Source organism: Balaenoptera borealis, assembly GCF_965194805.1.
Source record: "Balaenoptera borealis genome assembly, chromosome: 20".
Lineage (NCBI taxonomy): Eukaryota > Metazoa > Chordata > Mammalia > Artiodactyla > Balaenopteridae > Balaenoptera > Balaenoptera borealis.
The window spans coordinates 38,997,557-39,022,288 of NC_138879.1; the positions used below are offsets into that span (position 1 = coordinate 38,997,557).

The 24,732-nt window shown below is 46.6% G+C and overlaps 3 protein-coding genes and 1 long non-coding RNA gene across 23 annotated transcripts in view; 2 read left to right on the plus strand and 2 right to left on the minus strand.

Annotated features, from left to right (window-relative positions):
- MYO19 (myosin XIX) overlaps nt 1–12,216 on the minus strand; it is a 47,486-nt gene extending 35,270 nt beyond the window's left edge. For 5 of the 8 annotated variants that reach the window (XM_082372964.1, XM_082372963.1, XM_082372965.1 and 2 more), the window contains exons 1-6: nt 12,077–12,216; nt 11,220–11,376; nt 9,842–9,995; nt 6,302–6,440; nt 5,820–5,968; nt 3,522–3,635 (exon numbers count right to left, since the gene is read on the minus strand). In XM_082372964.1, the coding sequence (XP_082229090.1) occupies nt 3,522–3,635; nt 5,820–5,968; nt 6,302–6,440; nt 9,842–9,853 (414 nt within the window). In that variant the 5' untranslated portion in view covers nt 9,854–9,995; nt 11,220–11,376; nt 12,077–12,216. Of the gene's footprint in view, nt 1–3,521; nt 3,636–5,819; nt 5,969–6,301; nt 6,510–9,841; nt 9,996–11,219; nt 11,377–11,637; nt 11,662–12,076 lie in introns of those variants that run through there. The other 3 variants (XM_082372966.1, XM_082372962.1, XM_082372967.1) reach the window with 3 other exon arrangements.
- On the plus strand, nt 11,785–15,464 carry PIGW (phosphatidylinositol glycan anchor biosynthesis class W). Of its 5 annotated transcripts, none has more exons than XM_082372979.1 (2): nt 11,785–11,884; nt 13,866–15,464. In XM_082372979.1, exon 2 carries the CDS (start codon nt 13,878–13,880, stop codon nt 15,387–15,389), a length of 1,512 nt encoding a protein of 503 aa, XP_082229105.1. In that variant the 5' UTR covers nt 11,785–11,884; nt 13,866–13,877; the 3' UTR covers nt 15,390–15,464. The 5 variants fall into 5 exon arrangements, with proteins under 5 accessions (XP_082229105.1, XP_082229106.1, XP_082229104.1 ...); XM_082372980.1 differs by having other exon boundaries at nt 11,801–11,848; XM_082372978.1 differs by lacking the exon at nt 11,785–11,884 and adding an exon at nt 12,270–12,397.
- Nucleotides 15,465–15,865: 401 nt separating this feature from the next.
- Nucleotides 15,866–20,668, minus strand: LOC309618761. The gene is made up of 3 exons (XR_014238616.1): nt 20,398–20,668; nt 19,962–20,157; nt 15,866–16,008 (listed from the first exon to the last, which is right to left on the minus strand). It is a non-coding gene; the product is annotated as an uncharacterized lncRNA (long non-coding RNA).
- A 97-nt stretch (nt 20,669–20,765) lies between these two features.
- GGNBP2 (gametogenetin binding protein 2) overlaps nt 20,766–24,732 on the plus strand; it is a 31,292-nt gene continuing 27,325 nt past the window's right edge. For 7 of the 9 annotated variants that reach the window (XM_082372969.1, XM_082372972.1, XM_082372971.1 and 4 more), the window contains exons 1-2: nt 20,781–20,914; nt 21,457–21,643. In XM_082372969.1, the coding sequence (XP_082229095.1) occupies nt 21,551–21,643 (93 nt within the window). In that variant the 5' untranslated portion in view covers nt 20,781–20,914; nt 21,457–21,550. Of the gene's footprint in view, nt 20,915–21,456; nt 21,644–24,732 lie in introns of all 9 variants that reach the window. The other 2 variants (XM_082372970.1, XM_082372974.1) reach the window with 2 other exon arrangements.

The following is a 24,732-nucleotide window of genomic DNA, read 5'->3' on the forward strand; positions in this document are numbered from 1 at the left end:
TGTGCCCTCTGCAGTGGAAGCACGGGCCCTAACCACTGGACCACCAGGGAATTTCCCCAAGTTTCTCTTTATTTTTTGATTTCTATTGACTCACTCTCAAGTTCACTGATGTATTCTTCTGCATGTCTAGTCTGCTGATAAGAGTTGTTCATTGGGCTCCCCTGGTGGCGCAGTGGTTGAGAATCTGCCTGCTAATGCAGGGGACACGGGTTCGAGCCCTGGTCTGGGAAGATCCCACATGCCGCGGAGCAACTAGGCCCGTGAGCCACAACTACTGAGCCTGCGTGTCTGGAGCCTGTGCTCCGTAACAAAAGAGGCCACGATAGTGAGAGGCCCGCGCACCGCGATGAAGAGTGGCCCCTGCTTGCCACAACTAGAGAAAGCCCTTGCACAGAAACGAAGACCCAACACAGCCAAAAATAAAAACAAATAAAAAAATAATTAATTAAAAAAAAAAAGAGTTGTTCATGCTTTTATCATTTCCTCTTAACTATAGTTTCCACCTCTCTCATGAAGAGATTGGAAGAATCTTTTCTGGAGATACTGACAAGCTCATGAGACAAGTTATGAACATTCAGGGTTCCACCAGTTTAGAAAGCTATCCATAGTGAGGCCTCCTGTCCATAAACATAAGAGATTCTAATCAGTTGCTTAATGCCTTATTCTGAAGTATGAACAGAAATTCAAGGATCATTAACTATTTGGTAAACTTCTTTTACATGAATGACAAATATCACAACAAAGGACGAAAAGGAACTAGAAGGAAATAGAAATGAATTTTGGAAATAGAAATGAAAGGAACAGAAGACAAGTAAAAATCATGAAATATCCTCAAAGATAAGAGAAGAAGTAAGACCAGGATGCTGGGGGGAGAATAATATTCAGAGAACAAGAAAGAACTCTTAGAATTAAAATTTTTAATAAAAATTCAAAACTCAAAAGGATTGAAGGGTAGAGAATATCTCCAAGAAGACAGGACAAAATACTAAGAGATAGAAGAATAGATGAGAAAAACAGGATATTAGACAATTTATCAAACTTCCTACTAAAACGAATTCCAGAAAGGGAAAACAAGGAGAGTAAATTATTAAATTATTATCAACAGATATAGTATTTTTCCAAACTAAGGGACATGAGTTTCAAGGTTAAAAAGACCCACACAAAGTACCCAGAAAAGCAAGTGAGAAAAGACACGCCATTGTGAATTTCAATACCTATGGATAAAAAAGACGACCCTAAAAACTTTTGGAAAGAAAATACAAATCACCATTTATGGATTGGGACTTTCAACAGCAACACTCAAAAGAACATATAAGAAAATAACTTATAAATTCAGAAAGAAAATGATTTCCAATTTGAAATTATAATATCCAGCCAACATGTCAAATTAAGGCAGAATAAACATTTGCAGATGTGCAACAACTCAAAAATATGCCCTCCAAGTAACCTTTGTCGGGAAGCTACTAAAGAATATGCTCCATAAAAACAAGGCAGTAAAGGATGAAGAGGAAGCCACTGGGCTCCGACAAGAGATTTATCATAGAACAGAGGACAATCTGGATCCCCAGAGTGAGGCAGACAGCTCCCAGGTAATAGCTGTGTGGCAGCAGCCCTTGGCAGCCACCAGTCCGGATGGGAGTAGGAGACATGAGAACTCTAGGAAGGGCATCGCCAAGAAAAAAAAGCACCTGAGGGAATTCCCTGGCTGTCCAGTGGTAAGCGGTGTGGTTAAAAAAAAAATTAAAAAAAGCACCTGTTGGGTAGGTGTTTTCCAGTTTTGGTGACAAGTTTGATAATGAATTAATAATAGGTATATAGAAACTAAACAAGTAAAAAAGTGGGGGCAATTATTAAGTAGAGGGAAAGTAAAAATTATACAAGAGAAGAAATATAATCATAGTATGTTACAGGGCTCTGCTGGGAACAATACACACATACTTGTAATGTAAATACTATATATTAACTTACCCAGAAATCGTGATATAATTACGTATGTATTTGGGGGCGGGGAAACAGGGCTAAATCCTCATCAAAGTAGTAAATGAACAGATAAGGTCAAAACTGAAAAATCAATAACTAATAATATAAGCATATTGTTTAGAAATATGGATGGAGACACCCAAACAAACTGCTAAAAGATGTGAAAGCACAGGGTTGCTGTTTTTTTATGTAAGCCTTGTAGTATTGCTTGATTTTTGAGCTATGTCACTATGTTTCTACTTATCAAAAATAAAGTAAAATTGAAAAAGATACCAGGCCCAGCCCATGACCACAGTGGCTGTTCAATAAAGGGTTACTGAGCTCTGGTTGCATGGGTCTAGGGCCAGGTCCAGCCTCAGCTGCCCAGAGCAATTCTGGAGGACAATGGGCTCATCCAGGAGCTGGGCATCAGCCACTTCACCGGCGACCTTGATATAGCTCTCAAAGATCCCCTCTTCACCCAAGTCCTAGCCCTCATCCCTACAGTTTGCTGTCTCCATCTGTTTCCTTGTCTGTCTTTCCCAGTGAGCTAAGAGCCCCCTGAAAGCCAGATGTTGCATTTTTCCTCTCTGTTCCTCCCCCTGCCACTCCTTACTGGCTAGCCCAGAGACTAGAACCTGGCAGGTGCTCAGTGCTCAGCAATGCTTTCACATATGAGTGTAGGCAGAGGGGGTTTATGGTCCAAAGAATCCCTTGTGAAGGTAATGTTGAGGAAAGGGTGGGGTGGCTGGTGAGGCTTGACAAGAAGGTGGCGAGGCCTGGGCCAGTACCCTCCTCTGACCGGCCGTGCAACTCCTCACTCATCCTTGTACAACATTCTGTCTCACCTATTAAGATTTTGCCACCTAGGGACCACATGACCACATCAGGAGATTCTGTCCTTCCCCACAGCTGGCCCAATGCACTGCCCTTGCCATCAAGGGCAACCCAGAGATGCAGGTGGACTACTTCCTTATTGGAACGCTAACTACTTTTGGAGGAGTGCTGCCACAGCCCCAGCATGCCACCAAGTGCCTTACGTGCCCTAGTTCATTTAACTCTCACAGAAGTCCCATGAGTTACGTGTTGGTCTTTCCCTCCCTGCCATCTTACACGTGAAAGAAATGAGGTTTGCAAAAGCTAAATATCTTTCTGATGTGCTCTTAAGCACTATGCTGGAACCCCCAACAGCTGACTTTTGTTTCCAATGGTGTCAGAGCTGAGAGAGTCCTTCAGTGAGAAAATGAAGGCTCAGAGAAAAAAGAGTCTCACCCAGGGTGATAGCAGAGCTGGTGGAAGAGCCTGGACTGGAGCCCTGCCTCTTGACTTCCTGCCCAGCTCCTGCCCAGCTCCTGCCCAGCTCCTGCCCACTGCTGCCCAGCTCCTGCCCACTGCTGCCCAGCTCCTGCCCAGCTCCTGCCCACTGCTGCCCAGCTCCTGCCCAGCTCCTGCCCAGCTCCTGCCCACTGCCGCACACCGAATCCAGGAGGAGCGACCTCCTCTGCCTCTCTGCCCGTCCAGCCAGTCACGCAGTTGACAGGGTGGGAAAGAGGCCCTCTTACCTTTCCAGCACCACTCTCTCCACTGACGACAACAGACTGGTTGACTGGCTCGATCAGGCTCTTGACACTCCTGTAGGTCTGTTCACCCACAGTGAAGATGTGGGGCTTCAGTTTCTGAAACATCAAGGGGTGAAAGGTCATGTGAGCAAACACCTGTCTTCAAGGAGTGGTTGATCCAATGACGGCTGAGATGGGGAGCCTGCCCACTGCAGTGGCAGAGGCTTTGTCTAGAAAAATTTCCTGGAAGTAACAATGTTAGGCCCAACTGTGGGCTTTACCTATTCATCTTCTCTCAGTTTGGAAGCAGTGCTGGCCTTGACCAGTCTATGACATTAACACTTTATCCTCCCATCTCATCTTACCTCAACAGTCTTATTCTGCTATTTATTATTTTATGTTATTGTACTTTGCAATTTGCAAGAACTTTCTTACAAGGTATTGCCTAAGAAGTCTGTACATTAGTTGGATAGCTAACCGTATTTTATAGATAAGAAATCTGGGGCTTCCCTGGTGGCGCAGTGGTTGAGAGTCTGCCTGCCAATGCAGGGGACACGGGTTCGAGCCCTGGTCTGGGAAGATCCCACATGCCGCGGAGCGACTGGGCCCGTGAGCCACAATTGCTGAGCCTGCGCATCTGGAGCCTGTGCTCCGCAACAAGAGAGGCCGCGATGGTGAGAGGCCCGCGCACCGCGATGAAGAGTGGCTCCCGCTCGCCGCAGCTGGAGGGGGCCCTCGCACAGAAACGAAGACTCAACACAGTCATAAATAAATAAATAAATAAATAAAAGGACATGAATTTCTTTAAAAAAAAAAAAAAGAAATCTGAGGTTCAGACAGGTTAAATAACCTTCTCAAGTCCACATAGCAAATAAGTGCATCCATGTGATTTGAATTCCAAAGTCACTGTTCTCCTTTCCATCAACGAGTATTAATTGCCCTCAATGTGCTGGGCACTGAGGAAACAGAGGGGGCCAGGACATGGCTTTGCCTTTGAGGAAGCAGAGAGTCGGTAAGATACGGGCTTTCTGGCCAGGCCTCCCCTGGCTTCCACTCGGACACTAACCACGCGTGAGCCAGGCCACCTGCACAATGCACCGCCCGCACAGCACCACCTGGCCAGGAATGATTGCTTACCTACAGCTTCTTGAAGGGATAGGGCATCACTCTGGATGGTGTCAGAACCATCCCTCTCTCCCCCTGCCCTCACCCCATCCACCTCCCGCCTGGACCGTTACAAAGCCTCCAACTGTTCTCTGTCTCCTGTCTCACCTTCCTGAACCCAACTCCCCCAACTTCCAAGGTAATTATCCCCCCAGTCGGCTCTGCTCACAGCCCCACCCCCATGCCTGATGAAGAACCTCTGTGGACACGCTGCCTGCTGTGGTGCATCAGACCCTTCAACAGTCCTGGCTTATCTCACCTCCTGCCTCTGTCTGCAATACCTCCCTCTGGCCCGCAAGTCTGCTCTTGCTTCTCCCTGCACTTTAACATCAACTGGTCTATTCCCTGCCTGCACCAGCTCCATCCTCACCCCCACAAGAAGTTACCTGGCGGACTTCCCTGGTGGCACAGTGGTTAAGAATCCGCCTGCCAAGGCAAGGGACACGGGTTCGAGCCCTGGCCCGGGAAGAACCCACATGCCGCGGAGCAACTAAGCCCGTGCACCACAACTACTGAGCCTGTGCTCTAGAGCTCGTGAGCCACAGGTACTGAGCCCCCGCGCCTAGAGCCTGTGCTCCGCAACAAGAGAAGCCACCGCGATGAGAAGCTCGTGCACCGCAACGAAGAGTAGCCCCCCCCCGCTCAGCAACTAGAGAAAGCCCGCGCACAGCAACGAAGACCCAACACAGCCAAAAATAAATAAATAAAATAAAATAAATTTATAAAAAAAAGAAGTTACTTGGCATTCCAATCAGTGGAGATGAACATGTGCTGAATATTCTAGGGCAATCCTTATCACATGTAATTTTATCCTTTTCCCAAAAAAGTGGTTTGTTAAATATACAAATGTACCCTTGTAAATTCTTTCCTACTAATAAATTCACAAAGAAAATAAAAATCACCTGTCCTATGTCCCAATTTTAAGTTCCAAAATCAGTTGAACAAATATTTATCTCCAACTTTACACCTCCTGGTATATGTCCAAACTTCTGTGAGCTACTGGTGGGCAGGGCCATGGCACCAGTAGACTTTGAATGACTACAAGGCTGGTGAATACATGGATAAGGACAGGGAAGCCGCAAGGTAGCCGAGGGGAGGAGGGGGAGCCCTGAGGCCACAGGCAGCGGTGAGTCTTACCTGGGGCTGAGGAGCAGCGTGGTACTCTTGCATCAGCTCTGGTGAATAGAGCTGAGGGATGGGCTTGAAGGGGTTCAGAGCCACCAGGGTGCAGCCAGCGTTGGTGTAGAACGTGTCTGCTGTGTACCGGGCCTGCAGACACCTCAGGACTGAGGCAGAGGTGCCTTTAGCAAACTCTGGCTCAAATGGAGACATAACTGCACATACAAACACCCGCCTTACAGCGCTCCCTCTGCAATTAGCCAAGAGGCATTAGATCCCAGCAGCTCCCTGAAGAGTAGGTACAAGATCTAATTAAGCTGAGCCCCACACCTGGAGCAAAGGCTGCACTGGGGAGCCCGGGGGCAGCTGCCAGGCAGAGGTCTGGCTCCAGGTCAGGAGTCCTGCCTGCCTCGGTCTGGCCAGGGGCAGCAGTGCTGAACACCCTCATCACACCTCCACCCACTGGAGACAGCACACTCGAGGAGAGGGGGCGCCCATACCTGTCTCCAGCGTCACAGGATTCACCTTGGTGAGGTCATCCAGCTGGTGCAGCGGGGCCTCCCCACCCAGGAACTCCTGCAGGTCTTCTCTGAGGGATTCCCCGCCATGGGCATCAGAGCCTGAACTGTGGCCATTAACCTGGGAGGGAGTAACAGGGCCAGGAGAGCTGGGACTCAGACCAGCTGGCAGCTACATGAGGGTGGGGGCCTGTATGGTAGAAAGAGAACAGGCCTCTAGTATCATAGCCTGGTTGTTCAAACTTCAGCTCTGCCACTTACTAGGCCTGTGAGACTCGGTAAGTTACTTAACCTCTCTGAGCCACAGCTTCTTTATTTGTAAATTAGGAAAAATAAAATCAACTCACAGGGCTATTTGGAAGAAAAATAAGAAGACATATACAAAGCACTTAGTCAAGTGCCTGGCACATAACATGTACTCAGTAAATCAATAAATGCTATCCCCTCTCCTCTGCCATGAGTTCCAGCTTCTGGCCGGGCCAGCTACCAGCCTTACTGGGCTGGCAGGGGTGGGGCCCAAGGTGGGGGGTTGCTACAGGAGAACCGCAAAGGGAAAGAACCATGGTTTGGACCTTTTTTGAAAGAGACCATTCAGCTTGAGATGAAAAATCAGCTGTGAGGTAGCCCCACGCCTTCATCACCCGCCTCTTGGGGCTTAAATTTAGCCTGGTTAATTAATTAGCTCCTGCTGCCCTGGTCTACTTGAGAAGAAGCCTGGCTCAGAAGTCAGATGAGGTCAAGAACGAGCACCAAGGGGAAGTGGCCCTTTCTCCCTCTCCCTTGCCCATCCTCGATGCCAACACTTTCCACATGTTTCCTCTCCCCATTTTCCTCCTGTGATCCCATTGCTCCTCTTTTCTCCCTGGGGGCTGCAGGAAAGATGGTGTGGGTAATAGAAGAAGAGAGTAACTTGGCTGAAATCTGCTTTTGGAGGAAGGAGTCCGTGATATAACATGTGTGGGTTTCTAATGAGACTACTTAACCTTAGAGTTCAAACCCTCAAGCCAAGGAGGCAAGTGTCATTTGAGAGCCCCAGTAATAAGTTTCTTTCCAAAGATGTTGCCTGTTCTCTGAACTTGGACCCACGATGATGCATGTACAAAGCAGGCTCTTGGCCTCCAGGATAACTGCCAAGGTCAGAGCATGACTGGGTCCATGCGAATCCTTCTGCTCTAGGGAAAAAAAGAAAATCACTCACAAACCCATCCATAATTTTTTTTTTTTTTTGCTTTTTTTTTTGGCTGCGCTGGGTCTTTGTTGCTGCGCGCAGCCTTTCTCTAGTTGCGGTGAGTGGGGGCTACTCTTCGTTGTGGTGCACGGACTTCTCACTGCGGTGGCTTCTCTTGTTGCGGAGCACGGGCTCTAGGCGCGTGGGCTTCAGTAGTTGCAGCACGCGGGCTCAGTAGTTGTGGCACACGGGCTTAGTTGCTCCACGGCATGTGGGATCTTCCTGGACCAGGGATCGAACCCATGCCCCTGCATTGGCAGGCGGATTCTTAACCACTGCGCCACCAGGGAAGTCCCCCATCCATTATTTATGAACAGCTCTTATCCTACCAGAGAGGCAGCTGAGTATCATGGTCCTTGACTTGGACTTGAAAGCTAGATTGCCTGGGTTTGAATCCTGATTCTACCACTTCCTAGTTGTATAATCTTGTGTTAAGTTTCTTAATCTCTTTGTGCCTCAATTTTCCTCATCTGTAAATTGGGAATGGTGGTAGTATCTACCTCATAGATGCTAACAAGCACATAAAGTATTTAGAAAAGGCTTCTGGTCTCTTCCACCAAAAATTAGCTATTATAATATAGTTTTGTTAAAAGCAGTTCTTCTAATTAGGCAATAATATATTAAAGGCCTTAAAACTACGTATGTCCCTTAAGCCTGCAATTCTTCTTCTAGAACATGATCCTATGTAAAGGTCATAAAAATGTTCAGTATATATAGAAACACTTACAATTGCAAAACAATTGAAAATAACCCAAATGTCCAAACAGTAGCTTAAATTATAGTACATCCTTACAATGGAATAAAGCAGATTACAAAGAGAATGATACCTTTAAATATTTTAAAAATACATATTTAGGGAAAAAAATCTAGGATATTCTCTGAAACGTCGGTTATCTCTGGGCAGTACAATTATGGGTAACTTTAATGTTCTTTTTGCTTATCTGTATTTCCCACATTGCTTATAATGAACTTGACCTTGAATAAGTCACTTAACTGCTCTGAGCCTTATCTCCAAAATGGGGATATAATAGCACTATATATATAATATGGTATCTTTCTCAAGGACTAAACAAAACTATATGTGTAAAATGCTTAGTATAGTGCCTACTATATAGCAAGGGCTCAACACAGAGCAGCTGCTAGTACAGTTATGATAAATGTTACTGCTTTTTAAATAAGAAATAAGTCAAAAATGGACAATAAAAAAAGCCCAGAGTAGATGACTGTCCTGCCTGCTTCTCTCCAGCCTTCAAGCCTGTTTCATGAGCCAAAAGGCTGGGAGAAGGTCAAGCAGCAGAGTCTACCATGACTCCCTTGAGGCTGGCTGACCTCACTCTCGGTTATCCTGCCTTACCTGCCTAGGACTCCACTAGACCGTGATCTCCTAAAGGGCAGGAATGATCTGCCTCAGGCCAGTGGCAACACTCAGTAAATAAAAATTCAGCAAATATCTACTGGCATTGTCTTTGGACCAGGAGGTGCATGTGAAGAATGATATGGGTATGAGATAGGGCTCCACAGTGAAGGGCAGGACTGGGGCCATAGGAGCCTTTCAGAGGCAGAGGCCTGGAGTAAGGGCAGGTTTCAAGTCCCTACAGCAACCCACTGTGGACCCCACGATCCATTCATCAGAATTCTTATATATTTCCACATAGGTCATCTTCTCTCACATTTTCGCACAGGCTGACCTCTTGGCCTGGACTGCTTATTTTCCTTCTCCACCTGGCTAATTCCTACTTTTTTTTTTTTGCCACACTGCGTGTCACGCAGGACCTTAGTTCCCCAACCAGGGATTGAACCCGTGCCCCCTGCAGTGGGAGGGCGGAGTCTTAACCACTGGACTGCCAGGGAAGTCCCAATTCCTACTTATTCTTTTTTTTTTTTTTTTCCTACTTATTCTTTAAGGCTCAGCTTCAAGGAACACCTCCTCTTGGAGGCCACAGCCTTCCACTTGCCTTAATAACTCAGGCTGTGAGGGACATCTCTCAGGACTCCCTCACTGGTTCAGGCTTGTAAGGTCACCAAAATGCCCTAAGGATTCCCTCACCCAGCCCATCTTACCCATCCCAGGGAAAAGAGCTAAAAACCACAACAGGGGAGATTCAAATTAGGTATCAGGAAGAGCTTCTTGGAAACAGGTGAAAGGCACTGGAATGACTATCTGAAGACAGACCTTTAAGGGGTCTTTCCCATCCTTCCAGGTCAGAGCAGTGGAAGCTTCATTCAGGTAAATGAAAGATGCGGAGGTGCCTCAGGTGCTTGAGGGCCAGGGTTATCGAAGGGTGAGGGTTTACCTGCTGGAGCATCCTGCTTCAATGTGGTCAGCCAGGGTTCTGGGTCGCAGGCACAAGGAGTGCTATCCACCTGGTCATGGGGGCACAGGCTGGGGCATGAGTCCTGCAAAGGGCTCAGTTCCTGAGGAATCTCTGAGACGAATCACCCTAGAGCCTGTGGCATGAGAGAGAAGACAAGGGGCACACACAGGTGAGGGCTTCTCCAGGATGACTCACTCCTGCTCCTCCCACCAAGCAGGAGGAACCAAAATGAGAACCAGGGCGAGCCTGGGCAGAGAGGGAGAGTCTGTCCCGCCCCCTGCCAATGAGGGAACAGGGGAAACTTACAGGAGCCTCCAGAGGCGCCCTGGGTTCCTTCAGGGCCAGTTTTACTACGGGGTTTGAGGTGGGGCTGCAAATCTTCTGGGTCAGCGTGCCATGCAGGATGAGGACACCGGAAGACAGAGATGCCTCGTGCCCTATCTTCTCCAGCACACAGAAATGTCCTATCTTAGTACAGCCAGTAGTCAGTGGGGCAGGGAGGCTGGAGTCAACTTTTGATGTTCCAGGAAAGCTGCTGTGTGGGACGGAAGCCACAGCTCAGTCCTTCACTAGTAAGCCATCACACCTTCCCCACCCACCTTCATTCCTCATCTTGTCTACCTCACGAGGAGTGGCTGTGAAGGGCAACCAGGTGAAAGCACCCTACAAAGTACAAATCTGAATATTCATTCAGAGGAGAAATATTGTTAGTACTAAGGATGGATGATCCATTTGGGAGCACTAATCAGGTGGAACAGTTCAGTGTCAACTTTAAGAAGGTGAAGATTTCAGAGGAGGGGAACCCGTTCGAGAGAGGGGTGTTGTGAAGCTGGGCTTAGGCCAATCTCTGAAAAACTGTAAGTGACTCACAGACTTGGAATTTCCCAGGCTTCACACCTCCCCAGCAAGGAAGGATGAGGATGAGAATGAGGGGTGTCAGCAATGAATTGACCTTGGTGGAGACTTTCTTGAGGCCCTGAATACATCTAGCCTTTGAAAGAACTCAGGGATAGGGGCTCCCATGGAAACTGGAAAAACGACAATTCAGGCAGAGGAGGGCATCAGGACTGTGGTGGACACATTCACCCTGGACACTGACGGTACCCCATCCAGGGCACAGCCATGCAGAGGGCTCCAGAGACTCAAGGCCAACAAAGTTCCCTCAACTAGAAGCTCATCTTAAGAGAGAGGATCAGAGGGGAACACAACAGGTTGTAGGGTTAGAATCCAAAGCCCACAACCCCTCAAAAGCAGTTCACAAGACCCCTCTAAGCCTTATTCCGTTCCCTCATTTGCAAAAAGGACTACTAATACCCAGACCTCACAATGCTGAGTTAAGGATCAAATGGGATAGTACCTCTGAGACCGCTTTGCAAATGTTGGTTATTACAATGCAGGGTCCACTTCTTGCCAGAATCAAGTCAGATTAGAGCGGTTTTCTCCAGCTCTCCCAGCTCTTGCTCCCTGTCGGCTTCGCGATTACCAGCCAAGAGTTTCTGGTAAGGGTGTGACCACTGTGGGCAGGAGGGAGACGGTAATGAATAGATGAAAACCCCTAGTCAGGGCAGGCGGCAACCTGAACATCAGCTCTCCCCCTCCCTCCTCCCCTCCAGCCTCTGGTTCTTCCTCGGCTCAGACGACAGTGGGAGGGCGGACGAGAAGAGCAGGGTAAGGGTCCTGGGAGCCCCGCCCCCAGGTTCCCGGCGGGAACGGGCACTCCTTGTCCCCGCGAGGTGCCCGCCGGGCCCAGGGCTGGGATGCCGCTCCGGAAGCACCTGGCACGGGGACAGTATGTCCTTCCTGGGAAGGTGGACGTGACCCCGGCCAAGGGCGCGGCTGCCCCGACGCCTCCCCGGGCCGGCTGCCCCGACGCCTCCCCGGGCCAGCCGCCCCCTCCCAGGTCCCTAGGCAAGGAGAGGAGAGGAGGGGAGAGGAGCAGGAGCGGGACCTTTCCCCCACCCCGGGCCGCCCCCTGCCGGCTCGGTGGTGAGTGACTATGAAAGGTCCTTGTTCTGGAAAAAGGCAAAGAGCTGGGCTACCTCCTCCTGGGATACGAGAGGGTCAAAAAGAAAAGAGCAAAGGGAGGGGAAACGGCGCTTTGGAAAGGGGAGGGAGAGACGCCCCCTTCTTCCCCAGCGCCGCGGGGGCCCACCGGACTCCCCGGTCCCTTCGGGCACGCAAAGGGCTTCGGGCCCGTCTTGGGGTGGCACTCACCGGTCCCACGGCCTGAGCCGCCGAGCGTGCGGCCCCCGCCGGCCAGACTGGAAAGGCAGACGGGCGGGCCGGGTGAGGCGGCGGGAAAAGCCCGGGGAGGAAGGGCGGAGGCGGGGGCAGGAGACAGCCGGAGAGGAGGGAAAGCTGGGAACGCCGGGTCGCAGCCGCGGGCTACAGTTGGGGCCAAGTGGCCGGGAACCGGCACGCTCCTCCCTCGGGGCGGGGCGCGCACTCGCGGCGCGGGGCGCACGTGGCCCGTCCGGGTTGCCGGCATCCGGAGTTGGGGGCTCGCTCCGGGACAAAATATTCTGAGAGCCTGGGGTAAGATGCGGGGGAGAAGGGAGGGAGGGCTTCAGGGCCTCCGGGCCCTCACGGGGCTGTGGGTCTCTCCGTAGGGAGACCAGGCGCCCTGGCCACCCCCACCCCCCACTGACGAGGCCTCGCCGTGGGGTCTGAGGGCCAGTGGTGAGGTGCGGGAAGCGCCTTTCCCGCCCGACCTCCTCTGACCGACCTGCCCGAGGCCAAGGCCCGAGAGCACCTGGGCTAGGCAAGCCCTTGACAGGGAAGGACGCGCATGGGGAGCCTGCGGGGCGTGGGAAACGAGCACTCTCGTGGGCGGGGACGCGCGCGGGGGGCCGGCCCAGAAGCGCAGGCCGCCCGGCGTCGGCCGGAAGCGCTGTTCGGGAGGCGGAAGCGACTGGCTCGCGCGTGTCCCGCCCTTGCGGGGGTACCCCGCGCCCCGGCTCTCTTACGAGACCCTCTACCTCTGGGCGCAGAGACCACCAGGAACACGTGAGGTAACGGCCGGCGCGGCCAGGGAGCGTGTCTGTCGGGAAAAGGGCTCTTTTATTTTTAAAGGCCAGCAGGTTCGGATCGATTTGTTCCCGGGAGGTAATGCTGCTGGGCCCAAATAGGCCATCACGTATGCATGCATTCTTTTATTCAGTATGGTTCTTGTTTGGCCAACAAATGTGTTCTTCCCAGGTGCCACTTTTCAGACATGGATATGTGGCAGAGAGGTGTTTTATATCCCTTTAAAACAATTAACACTAGTGTGTACTTTACGGACCCCTACTCCTCCTCCACGATTAGCATCCATTCTACCTACCTACACCTTAACCTGTAAATGAGGTAAGGAGCAGCCTGGGGCTCTGGAGATCACTGGAGGATTCGTATTTTGTACTAGAAGCAGGAGGTTCAGAGAGGCTCAGGACAGAAACCAAGGCCCCCAACTCCAAAGTGTACTTAAATACCTTCTCTTTCCCTGTCCCTCTTCTCCTCCCGTCTCAGATTTGACTCTAAATCATTAGTGAGGTGTATTCAATTTTCATTATATTATCTTCATGACCTTTACATGCTTTGTAGTAGGAATTTCTGTCCTACCGTGAGTCCACTCTCAGGTTTTGTATCTCACATTCACCTTCTTTGTGAGTCTGCCTTATACTGAGAATAGCTAAAGCTTTTTAACCAGTTATTTCATACTATTAGTATGACATCCTTATCCTCATATATTAGTGTTAGGCTTCTTCCAGCAATCCTTGTAAGGGGAATCGCAAGTCCTGGGTTCTGCTCTGAAACTCAGGAATAAGAGTAAAATCAAGTCAGGTGCATATTTATGCAAATTACCAAGTCACATACATATATATGCCAGTTCCACAGGAACGTTGCTTTCCACAAATGCATCTTAGTTCTCCTGCCAGGGATCGAACCCGTGCCCCCTGCAGTGGAAGCAGAGTCTTAACTACTGGACCGCCAGATTAGCCCCATCCCTTTGCTCTTGTTTTCACAGGAAGAAGAAAAAATGTCTCAGAAGCAGATGAAGGAAGCTTTTGTCAGTAACCACAATGGAACGAGCGTGCTGGAAATCACCGAGGGCTTGTGCTTGCCTGCACTCTGTATCCTGTGTAGAGGGCTCCTGATCATTCTCTCACAGCACTTATGTTCTTCTTCACATACCTGGAGAACTCGATTCTTCATTGACTTTGCTTTCCTAATAGTTCCCCTGGTGACCACTTTGACCATTTTCGCTTCATTTGTCCTTCTTGAGTATCTCATTGTAATTATCTTTGGGGCAGTGCTGCTCTATGAAACATACTGCAGGAGAACTTGCTATGCCAGAATGCCTATCGGGAAAATCCTTGAAAAATTCTTGAAAATCAGTCTAGAATCAGAATACATTCCAGCCATCTCCTGTTTCCGTGTAATTAACAGTGCATTTACTGCTGTTGCCATTTTGGCTGTGGACTTCCCTCTTTTTCCCAGAAGATTTGCCAAAACCGAGCTCTATGGGACAGGAGCAATGGATTTTGGAGTAGGAGCCTTTATTTTTGGGACTGCAATGGTTTGTCCAGAGGTTAGGAGAAAATATACAAAAGGGTCCAGACTTTGTTATCTTACAAAGTCATTGTACTCTGTTTGGCCATTAGTCTTCCTAGGAATGGGACGATTAGTCATTATAAAATCCATAGGCTATCAGGAACATTTAACTGAGTATGGAGTTCACTGGAATTTTTTCTTTACCTTAATAGGTGTGAAATTGATAACATCACCGCTTTTGATTATTTTTCCCCTAAATAAATCCTGGATTGTGGCTATCAGCATTACTGTATTCTACCAGCTAGCCCTTGATTTTACCCCACTGAAAAGGTTAGTTTTGTATGGCAGTGATGGCAGTGGCACAAGGGTTGGTTTATTAAATGCCAACCGAGAAGGAATAATCTCTACCTTGGGGTATGTGGCAATACACATGGCTGGTGTTCAAACAGGATCATACGTACTTAAAAAGAGATCACATATCAAAGACTGGATAAAAGTAGCATGTTATATTCTATTGACAGCTATTGGCTTCTTCATATCTCTTTACATAGTTCAGGTAAATGTAGAAGTAGCATCTCGAAGAATGGCCAATTTAGCCTTTTGTATTTGGATAGTTGCTTCTTGCCTGATCCTTCTTAGTAGTTTATTACTGGGTGATATAATTTTGAATTTTGCCAAATTTCTAATTAAAGGGGCAACAGTACCATGTTCTTGGAAACTTATCCAGTCACCTGCTGCAGATAGAAAGCATTCAGAATCTCTAGTCTCTGAAGCTGAAAGAAAGGAACCCACTCTTTGTTTAATCACAGCAATGAACAGAAACCAGTTAATTTTTTTCTTGCTGTCAAATGTAACAACTGGCCTAGTCAACCTGTTGGTGGATACATTACACAGCAGTACCTTGTGGGCCTTATTTGTACTCAATCTCTACATGTTTACCAACTGCTTAGTTATATATGTGCTGCACTTGCAAGATAAGACGGTAAAATTTTGGTGATCAGTACAGGTAGTATATATTTTGAGCAATATTATTTTAATGAGAAAGAATAAATATAAAATGGGCTTTTGGCAACTCAGTGTTAAGTGTATTTTATTATAAAATTTTCATTCCTACTCTAACAGTAGTGATGCTTAATATTTTAAATGTATCTCAACACCATGTAAAACAAACCAATACAGAAGAAACAAAGCCTTTTGACTTGTTAGAATATTTATAAATTTCAGTATTTTAAAGAAATTGTTGTGTTTACAGTTGTGATACTGGAAGATTGGAGGGTGAGGAGGAGGATTTTTACTTTCCATCTTTTTTTTTTTTATAAATTTATTTATTTATTTTATTTTTGGCTGTGTTGGGTCTTCATTGCTGCGCGCGGTCTTTCTCTAGTTGCGGCGAGCGGGGGCTACTCTTCGTTGTGGTGTGCACGCTTCTCATTGCGATGGCTTCCCTCGTTGCGGAGCACGGGCTCTAGGTGCACAGGCTTCAGTAGTTGTGGCTCACGGGCTCAGTAGTTGTGGCACGCAGGCTCTAGAGCGCAGGCTCAGTAGTTGTGGCGCACGGGCTTAGTTGCTCCACGGCATGTGGGATCTTCCCGGACCAGGGCTTGAACCCGTGTCCCCTGCATTGGCAGGCGGATTCTTAACCACTGCGCCACCAGGGAAGCCCCTACTTTCCATCTTATATCACCTATTATTCTGTATTTTTTATTGTATGTATTTTATAACATTTACATTGAAATATCTCAGTTGTGGAACTGTCAACACTACTGCTCAATTTTAGTCTTTTTAAGAAACCTCAGTATAAGAAAGCAAATGTTTAAAATCAAATACTTATAAAGTCAGAAAACAGTTAAATGCTCCATAGAATAGACTGAATTATTTGTTGTGGTTTATATACTTAATAATTATGGACAATAGTTTTGCCTTGAGACAAAACTGTTGTCTCAAGGCAAAGCTATTCATTTTTTTAGCCTACTCTCTCTCTGCTAGGGATGATAAGCAAAAATTTCCTGATATCTTGGAGCCTGCAATCTAATGGGGGAAACACATGAAACAACTGTTATAAACTGTGGTAAGTCATGAAGTATAGGTTGCCAAGAGTGTCAAATCAAGAATTGACTTTACAGTAGAGTCAAGAAGTTTCTCCCCGCAGATGGTATTTTTTGAGCTAGAGCTGATGGTTGGGATGAGGAGTTAGTGTTTGTGTGTCTGCAGAGTAGAGGGGCATATGCTGGTAAGAGAGGGGGTAAACAGCAAATATGACTATTATACTAATTAGTTTACTCCAATTTGTTATATTGATGATGGCTAATTTGGTATTTATGTGGCATTTTATCCTTGCTAACTACAATCAGTTATATTTGGAGGTAATCTATTATTGAAAGAAGTTTCCCCCTAAGAAAATCAGTCTATTGAATAGTTATATAGCTATAAAAACAAAAGTCAAATTTTATTTTCAATTGAAAAGGAAGACTTGAGGGACTTCCCTGGAGGTCCGGTGGTTAAGCCTTCGACTTTCAGTGCAGTGGGTGTGGGTTCAATCCCTGGTCGGGGAGTTAGGATCCCACATGCCTCAGGGCCAAAAGAACAAAAATGTAAAACAGAAGCAATGGTGTAACAAATTCAATAAAGACTGAAAAAAAAAAAGACTTGAAATTTAACCAGTAAGATTATAGTATGTAAATTAAGCATGACTAGGAAAGGTGATTGGTTTTCCTGCTGTCACAGTGCTAATACCCTACAACTTACCTGTTCAAAGCATTCATAGGAGGCTGAGAGGCTCTAACCATATTGTCCTCTCATTAAAAAAATAGTAATTTAAAGTATTTGATGACTTAATGAGCATGTGTCTAATTGGTCTGCTGCTTCTTGTCCTAGGTCTTAAATATCTCTCAGTAAGTTTGTCTCCCAGTTATAGACATTGAATCATAACTAAGAATGAGATGTACTGTGTGTTTATTCCACCTCCAATTAGGAAAGTCAGGTAAGAGAAAGCTAATGAAATTGCATTAATAAAAACAGAGAAATTAATTTAAAAAAAGAGACCATTCTGACTTGATTTTAGTTTATAGAAGAGAAAGAGATCATTCAATAAAGGTTTATTGAGTTCCAGTGTGCCAGATATAGGTCCCGGGGGAAACAATGGAAAATAAGACCCAGCCCTCAAGGAGCTTACATTTTAACTTGTGGATCTTATTCTTCCTTTAAAATTTTTTTAGTGGGGAAAATGTACCTCTGTTTTTGACAGATAGAACACAACTTCCCACTGTCAGGTCATGAAAAAGAAAACCCAATTCACAGATACTCAGATCTGGACAACTGTGGCAATTTAAATAACATCCTGCTGTTGATTTTGCTACCACATAAAACAATGTGGTTATTATAGTGAAAACAACAGTACGTATTCTAATGAATTTTCAACCATCAATTTTGAGGACAGAGAAGGGAGGGGGAAAGAGAAGAAAGGAAGAATATAATCTAGTCTAGGACCTTATCCTATGACCTTCAGAAAGTGACTCATTCCCATGCCTTTAATTTTACAGAGTTAGAAACTGGGGATGTCTACCACGTATATATTAATAGCTTTGTGTTCAGAAGGTGACAATTTTATTTTTATTGAGCACCTTGTCCAATAGGTTGTATAAATTATACAAAAACATACTTTGCTCCCTAGGAATTTGTGTATAGTCTATGAAGATAGGAGTATAAGGAACAAATCAATATTCTGCATTTCTTTTAAACCCAGGTAGCTTGGAGACTAGTCATATCTCATTTATGTCTGAGTTTTGTGCTTGCCTTCTCACACATTGTGGACCAGAGAAGAAAATGGTATTTTGCTGATAATTTACCACATCTCCATCACACCAACTGTTCTTTATGAGGTACCAGCAAAATGTCTTCTGCTGTTGACTGCCCGCTCTTTCTTGGCCTTTAAAATTCTTTAGCCTTGCCCTTCACATTGCCAATATCGAAATTTAAAAAAGGCAACAACTGGCTTTTCTATGCAGTCATTTATTTTGTCAATTAAAGGTAGGCTCTCTGAGGCAGATACTTAGTCATGAAATATTTGCTGCAGCACTAAATATTATATTTGCTTAGTTGAAGATAGACCAATAGCGAAAAAGAGTGCCTGCTCTAAAATGAAGATGCATAGTTAAACTGTCTAAAAATTGTTTTACAGGGAAATAATTTCCTAATCATTTTCCCCTGAAATGGTTTTATCACATTTGTAGCGCCCAGGCTACCTCCTTGAGAAAGAGCAATTTATCAAGCAAAATTAGCTTTTTAGCCTTACAGTAAGTACTTACTAAATACCTATAGTATGTGAAACATTGTCCAAAGATACTAAGCAGTGTGCTCAGTGGATCTAAAAGACAAATCCAAATCAGGGAAAGTAATCTCAGATGGAAGGAGACTGTTGTGGTCTCCTCGTTTTGTTACTTTTTATATCTGGGTTTTAATGCCTTTTCTAACTTAGATTTAAACTCCCAGGGTGAATACTCTTTCTTTGCTAGTACCCAGTGTGTACTCAGTAATGAAAGTTATTAAAGTTAGCACCTATATATTGAACTTGTCATTTTCTTTTTTTTCTTTTTTATTTTATTTTATTTTATTTTTGGCTGTGTTGGGTCTTCATTGCTGCACACTGGCTTTCTCTAGTTGCGGTGAGCGGGAGCTACTCTTTGTTACAGTGCGCAGGCCTCTCATTGTGGTGGCTTCTCTTATTGTGGAGCACGGGCTCTAGGGTGCGCGGGCTTCAGTAGTTGTGGCACGCGGGCTCAGTAGTTGTGGCTCGCGGGCTCTAGAGCGCAGTCTCAGTAGTTGTGGCGCACGGGCTTAGTTGCTCCGCGGCATGTGGGATCTTCCTGGACCAGGGCTCGAACCCGTGTCCCCTGCGTTGGCAGGCGGATTCGTAACCACTGCGCCACCAGGGAAGGCCAAACTTGTCATTTTCAATGTCCTTTACCAACCGGGTCATCCAAAGGAAGTTTAAAAGGTATAAAGTAGGCACATTAACTGACATAGTCTTTATAGGAGCACCTACAGATCTTAAAAGCCACAGTATTCTTTTTTTCCTTAGGAGCGTTTTACATAAAACACAAGATTCTCTAAAAATGTGCAGATTTTGGCTATGTAGTCTAACTTGTCAGAATCTACATGCACATCCTATATGCCTATTGAATTTAAGCTAAGGACCATACACTGTTCTGCTCTCCTAACATGGCCAAAGACATAAATACTTAACTGGATAATCACACCTTTGGGACTGAACAATGGTTCTTCCAGTTTATTATGTCACCTAACCTAACAGTGACCACACAATGTCATAAGTCAACGTGGCTATGGGGTTGCACGCACTATGGGGTTTTTTGTTGCGAATCTCTACGGTTTCATGTGGTGTCCAAAATACTTTTTAAAGATCAGTATCACAGCTCTAGCCTATTCTACCAGGATTAGTTAGTTGTAAGAGCAGCAAATGTATTGATCCTTAAAATCATGAAGACTTTCATAGGCACAATACTTTCCAACAACTATATTGGCCTCCAAAGCCTTCAGGGTAGGAACCGAGTACATGATGGCACGCAGTGTCTTGACAGCAGCTCTGCTTCTCACGAGAGGGTCAGAGGGAAGGGCCTTTGGCCAGCACCAGCACTTTGCCCAAGGGAATCGGTGTCCTTTCTGAGCCTCTTAATATTAACCCAGTCCAAGAAGTTTCTCTGCCCAGGACGCATACACAAGCCACTCTCCACATAGTCTTCTATTTGTCTCTAGTGTAACAACGACAACAAAAAGCTGTCAGCACTTAAATATTTTCTGTCCCCTCGGCGGGATCGCGACTTGAGTCTGGGAAGCAGTAATGCGGAAGGCTCCTGGTAGATCAGGGGGTCAGGGAAAGCGGCGTCAAGGACCCAGAGTTTGTCCCTTAGCCCCCAGATGCACGTCTCCCCTCCCTCACTCCCACCTTTTGCTCTCACTGATTTGGAAAGCCTCAGCTCCTCCCCACTTACCCAAGTCCTCACTTGGCCCCGACCCTCGGATCGGCCCTGAGTCACCTCGGCTCCGCTCCCTTCGGCCCTCGGGACAGCGGTTTCCAGCCCCGCGCAGCGGAAGACTGAGTTTAGGCCTACTCATCCCTCCTAGCAGCCCTATTTCGTATTTGTCTGAGTAGCTAGGCTCAGTGGAGGGTGCCGGTCACGCGTTGGAGACAGCTGGGGGGGGGGGCACCCCACCTCCCCACCCCCTCCGCTAGGTCTTCGAAAAAGGCGACACAGGACCGTGGGTCTGGAGTCTCGCGAGAGGAGGCGGGGTCCCCGCCCGGCGCTCTCGGCCCCTCCCTGCCCCACCCTCCCCACGTCCCCCGCCTTCCCTCCCCCACTCCCCGTGGCGCCAGCGGCTGACTGAACCTGGAGAGGAAACGGCATTCGGAGCCGCGCTCCCGCCCAGGCCGGCCCTGACGCGGGCCTTGTCAGGCGGTAACGGGGAGCCGAGGTGGGGGTCAGGGAGGCGACCACGAAAACGGTGCAGGTCAGAACCGAGAGGCCTCCTCCGAGAAGGGCTAGGAAAGGGTCTGAGCCTCCCACCTCAGACTCCGCAGAGCTGAGGCGGGGTCGACCCCTCCCAGGGGCGGGGTCGCGCTGGGCAACTGCAGCCCAGGGGACTCACTGGGCGGGGCGCGCCCTTAAAGGGGGAGAAGGGGTCAGCTGGGGGCTGAGGGCACCCGGGCAGCGGGCTGCGGGCAGTGGAGCGGAGGCCGGGAGTGGGGTTCTAGAGCCGGGACTCCGCTGACGGGCTAGGGAAGCCCCGAGGCCGGCGGGTCCCCTTCGCCTCTCCTTTGGACCCTGACTGGAGGCCGGCGGGGTGGGGGTGGGGGGTGGGGAGGGAGAGCGGCGCGAGGGGGCGGGTCCCGGCGCTGCTCGGCGCTGATTGGCTGAGCGTGTGTGGAATCGGGTGATGGGAAACGCAGCTCAGATCTCCCGTCCCCTCCTGCTCCTCTCCCTCCCCCCCCCCCGTGGCGAATGTGCTGCGCGGCGGTGGGTGCTTACGCTCGCGGGGTTTGGCTGTTGCAGGCAGGAGCTGGGAGGAGGCTGCAGCGGCAGGAGCGGCGGCGGCGGCAGCAGCTGGGAGGAGGTGGTGACGGTGGCAACGGCAGCGTCGGGGACGATGGCGCGACTGGTGGCAGTGTGCAGGGACGGGGAGGAGGAGTTCCCCTTCGAGAGGAGGCAGATTCCCCTCTACATAGACGACACCCTCACGGTGAGCGGGCCGGGCCGGGCCAGGCTCGCCGCTCCCCTGGCAGCTGTTTCCCCTCCTCCCCCTCCCCCAGGCCGAGCGCTGCGCACTGGAGAAAGAGTGTGTTGCAACTCCTAGGCGAGGCCTCTCCGGCAGGCCCCGCAAACTCGCCTTTGCAGTGGGTCGCTCGCTAACCTTTGCGGGGCCCCAGGCTAGCGCTCCGTACGCACTTTGAGCCCCTCTCCCCAGCTCTTCCTTCTTTTTTCAACCCTCCAGCTTCACCCTTTCCCTTTAGCAGGCGGTGCTTTTGCCAAAGCACGCGCCTCGGAGACGGGTTGAAGGATCTTGGGCGTCAAGGGCCTATCCCTTACAGAAACCACCTACCCTCGGGGAGGCTTAATTATCTGGAAATGTCGCAGCTGCACTGCTACCTGTCTATTTTCTGTCTTAATACTACAGCTCTTCGTAAGCATAATTACTGAGGGCAGAGTGACATGCTCTTGCACAGTAAAGATTCCACTAAAATGATCTGATTTCGATATAGTCTCAGTATGCCCGTACATTAAAACTCTTCGAAATGATTGTATTGCTAGGCCATGACTCTTCAAAATGGGCTTTCTTGTCATTAGTTATTCTTTACAGGTAGCCTTTTCTAAGGAAGCAAAGTGATTGAATGTGTAAGAGCATTATAAAAAGCTGATTGCTCATCTTGAATGTCAAAACCCAGTTCTGAGTAGTTTTCCTTTTTAGCGTGGTACAGCATTACAGACCCTCTGCCCTGTGTTGCTGTAGTATTTCCTTTAAAAGGAAATGGTAGAAATTTGAATTGAATCTGAACAGGAAATGAGTGCAGTTGCTTGCCACAATTTCTTAAGAAATGAAATGAACCTTTTCTGAATATCTTGAAATCTGCGTTTTGATGATGCTGAAGCTTTGGATTATACATTTGCCTGCTTTGATAAGGTGTTAAGTGTCTTCATCGTAACACTTTTGGCTTTTTTCCTTTTCAAAGTCAGTTGATCTGTTTTGTTCCTGAATTTCTTTTTTGCAAATATCTACTGAACTTTTTTAAAATTTTGTATAAAATGCAAGTCATTGTAGAGATGCCAGTCTATGCCTTTCTGTTTGCCAGTCTCAGTTAAGACTTGATTGAGCTGCAGCACCTTTAAAAGGATTAGAAGAGCTATTGAATGACTTAATTTGTTAGAACTTTTTAAGTGAAAGCATCTATAATTATCCAAGTGCATTTTTTTTTCGTGGAAAAAGGTAGAATGATTTGGGCTGATATAAGGTAAATAGAATTTGTGTTGATGAAGTAGAAAGTGTACTTGTATGCCTTGGTCATGATTTCTGCACTTTTTGCATTAAAAGTATAATGGACTTGTATTTTAATTAGTTTTTTAAAAAACTAACACTGATCAAATTAAATGATGCGTTTCTCAGTTTGAAAACTAATATGAGTTCATGTGTTGATATTTTCTTTCTTCTCTCTCCCTCCAACACAGACACTTTTCTAGAGCACGTAGTTTGGTATCAACCTTTTATGTTTATTGTCCCAGAAAGCCTTTGAAGTTAAAAAAAAAAAAAGAGTTCTGTGTGTTTGGACATAAGATTACTATTGAGTGTATACTATCAAAACGGGAAATCAAACATAAGTTTGAGTATTTACAAAAATTTAAAAGACACTGATTCTCCTTATGCTCACATAATCACCTTTAATGTGAATGTAGCATTGATACATCCATCATCTAGTGCTTTAAAATAGTCAACTTTGGGGGTTTTATACTGTATTCTCTGTACAATGATGAATTTCCAAAATTTTCCATAGAAAAAGAGGTAACCTGCCCTGTGATTTTTTTATTGTACTTATTTCTCTAGAGAAGTTGGGATTGGACTACCTGGTGGTTGAGTTTTGTTTTTATTGTATTGTGGACTTGTGACCCAGGCAAATAAAATTTAGGCTTACTCAACTATCTTAAAACACCATTTTATTTAGGAAAAGGTGCAGTTTTTCTTTACTGTGGAAGGGTTTTTATCACTAGGGAATGAGTGGGACTATTTATTGCGTTGTTATGGAACTTATGCATGGTCATTGAATACTGGTTAGTGAAAAATCTTGTCAAGAATGCATCATATTTAGGGAAACAAGTTTCAGAACCATTCTACCAAACACTACTTAAAGGAATAATGTAGAGCAAACACCTGTTGGGGAAGAGGGAGGGGAGAAGCCTGCAGCAGAGGGTTATGCACGGGTCCATTGTTAGTTTGATGGCATTGTCATCCTGAAGTTAACTTTTGGTTTGGTCTTTGTTCCTAGGGTCCGTAGGTAATACACTGAGGAAACATTGTGTGATCATTATTTCAAGTAGTCTTAGAATCTTGTTAGCTTCTAGATGTTAAGTCTAGTTGTAATGTTTTCAATCAGTTACAAATACTTATCGTTTTAGTAACAGAAGCTGAAACCTCTAGCCTTAGGTAAACTGGGCGATTTTAAGTTGGATTTGTAAAATGAAATTAACAAGCTTGTAAGTGAGGAAGTAGCCTCCTCTTTTATGTGGTATGTTGTAGCCACATTTAAAAGAGTCATATGGCAGTTTAGTGGGTTTGAATACTTGAGTACAGTGCTGGTGTAGGTGTATTTCAGGAAATCTCAAATAAGTAAACTGGTGGAATATTCAGGAAAGCGTTATGCTATGTAGCCAAAATGCTTTTCAGTGTTATTAGAATTATAGAATAGCAGATGGACAGAATACAGATTTTATTTTAAAGACATCTTTGAAGAATTAAGATTTTTAAAGTATTTTTAAAGGAATTAATAGTCAAAATATATACTCCTTATAAAATAATCTTGAAAAATAATTGCAAAACAAATAAAACAAATTATACTTAACACTACTTCCCAGAGATAGCTAAGAATATAGCAGCATTTGGTGTAGTTCCCATCATAGACACACACAGATGCAGAGTTGAGATGTATCGTTTTCTGTAACACTTTATAACTTGCTTTTTTCTCACTAAATGTAATATTGAGAACATTTTCTGTTGTCATTCTTAAACAGCTTTAGTGGCCATGTAATACTTTGTTGTGTGACATTCCATAATGTAATCATTCT

What these genes read in the sequence shown, in the direction of transcription:
- PIGW (XM_082372979.1), top strand. Translation starts at nt 13,878, where the DNA reads ATGTCTCAGAAGCAGATGAAGGAAGCTTTTGTCAGTAACCACAATGGA.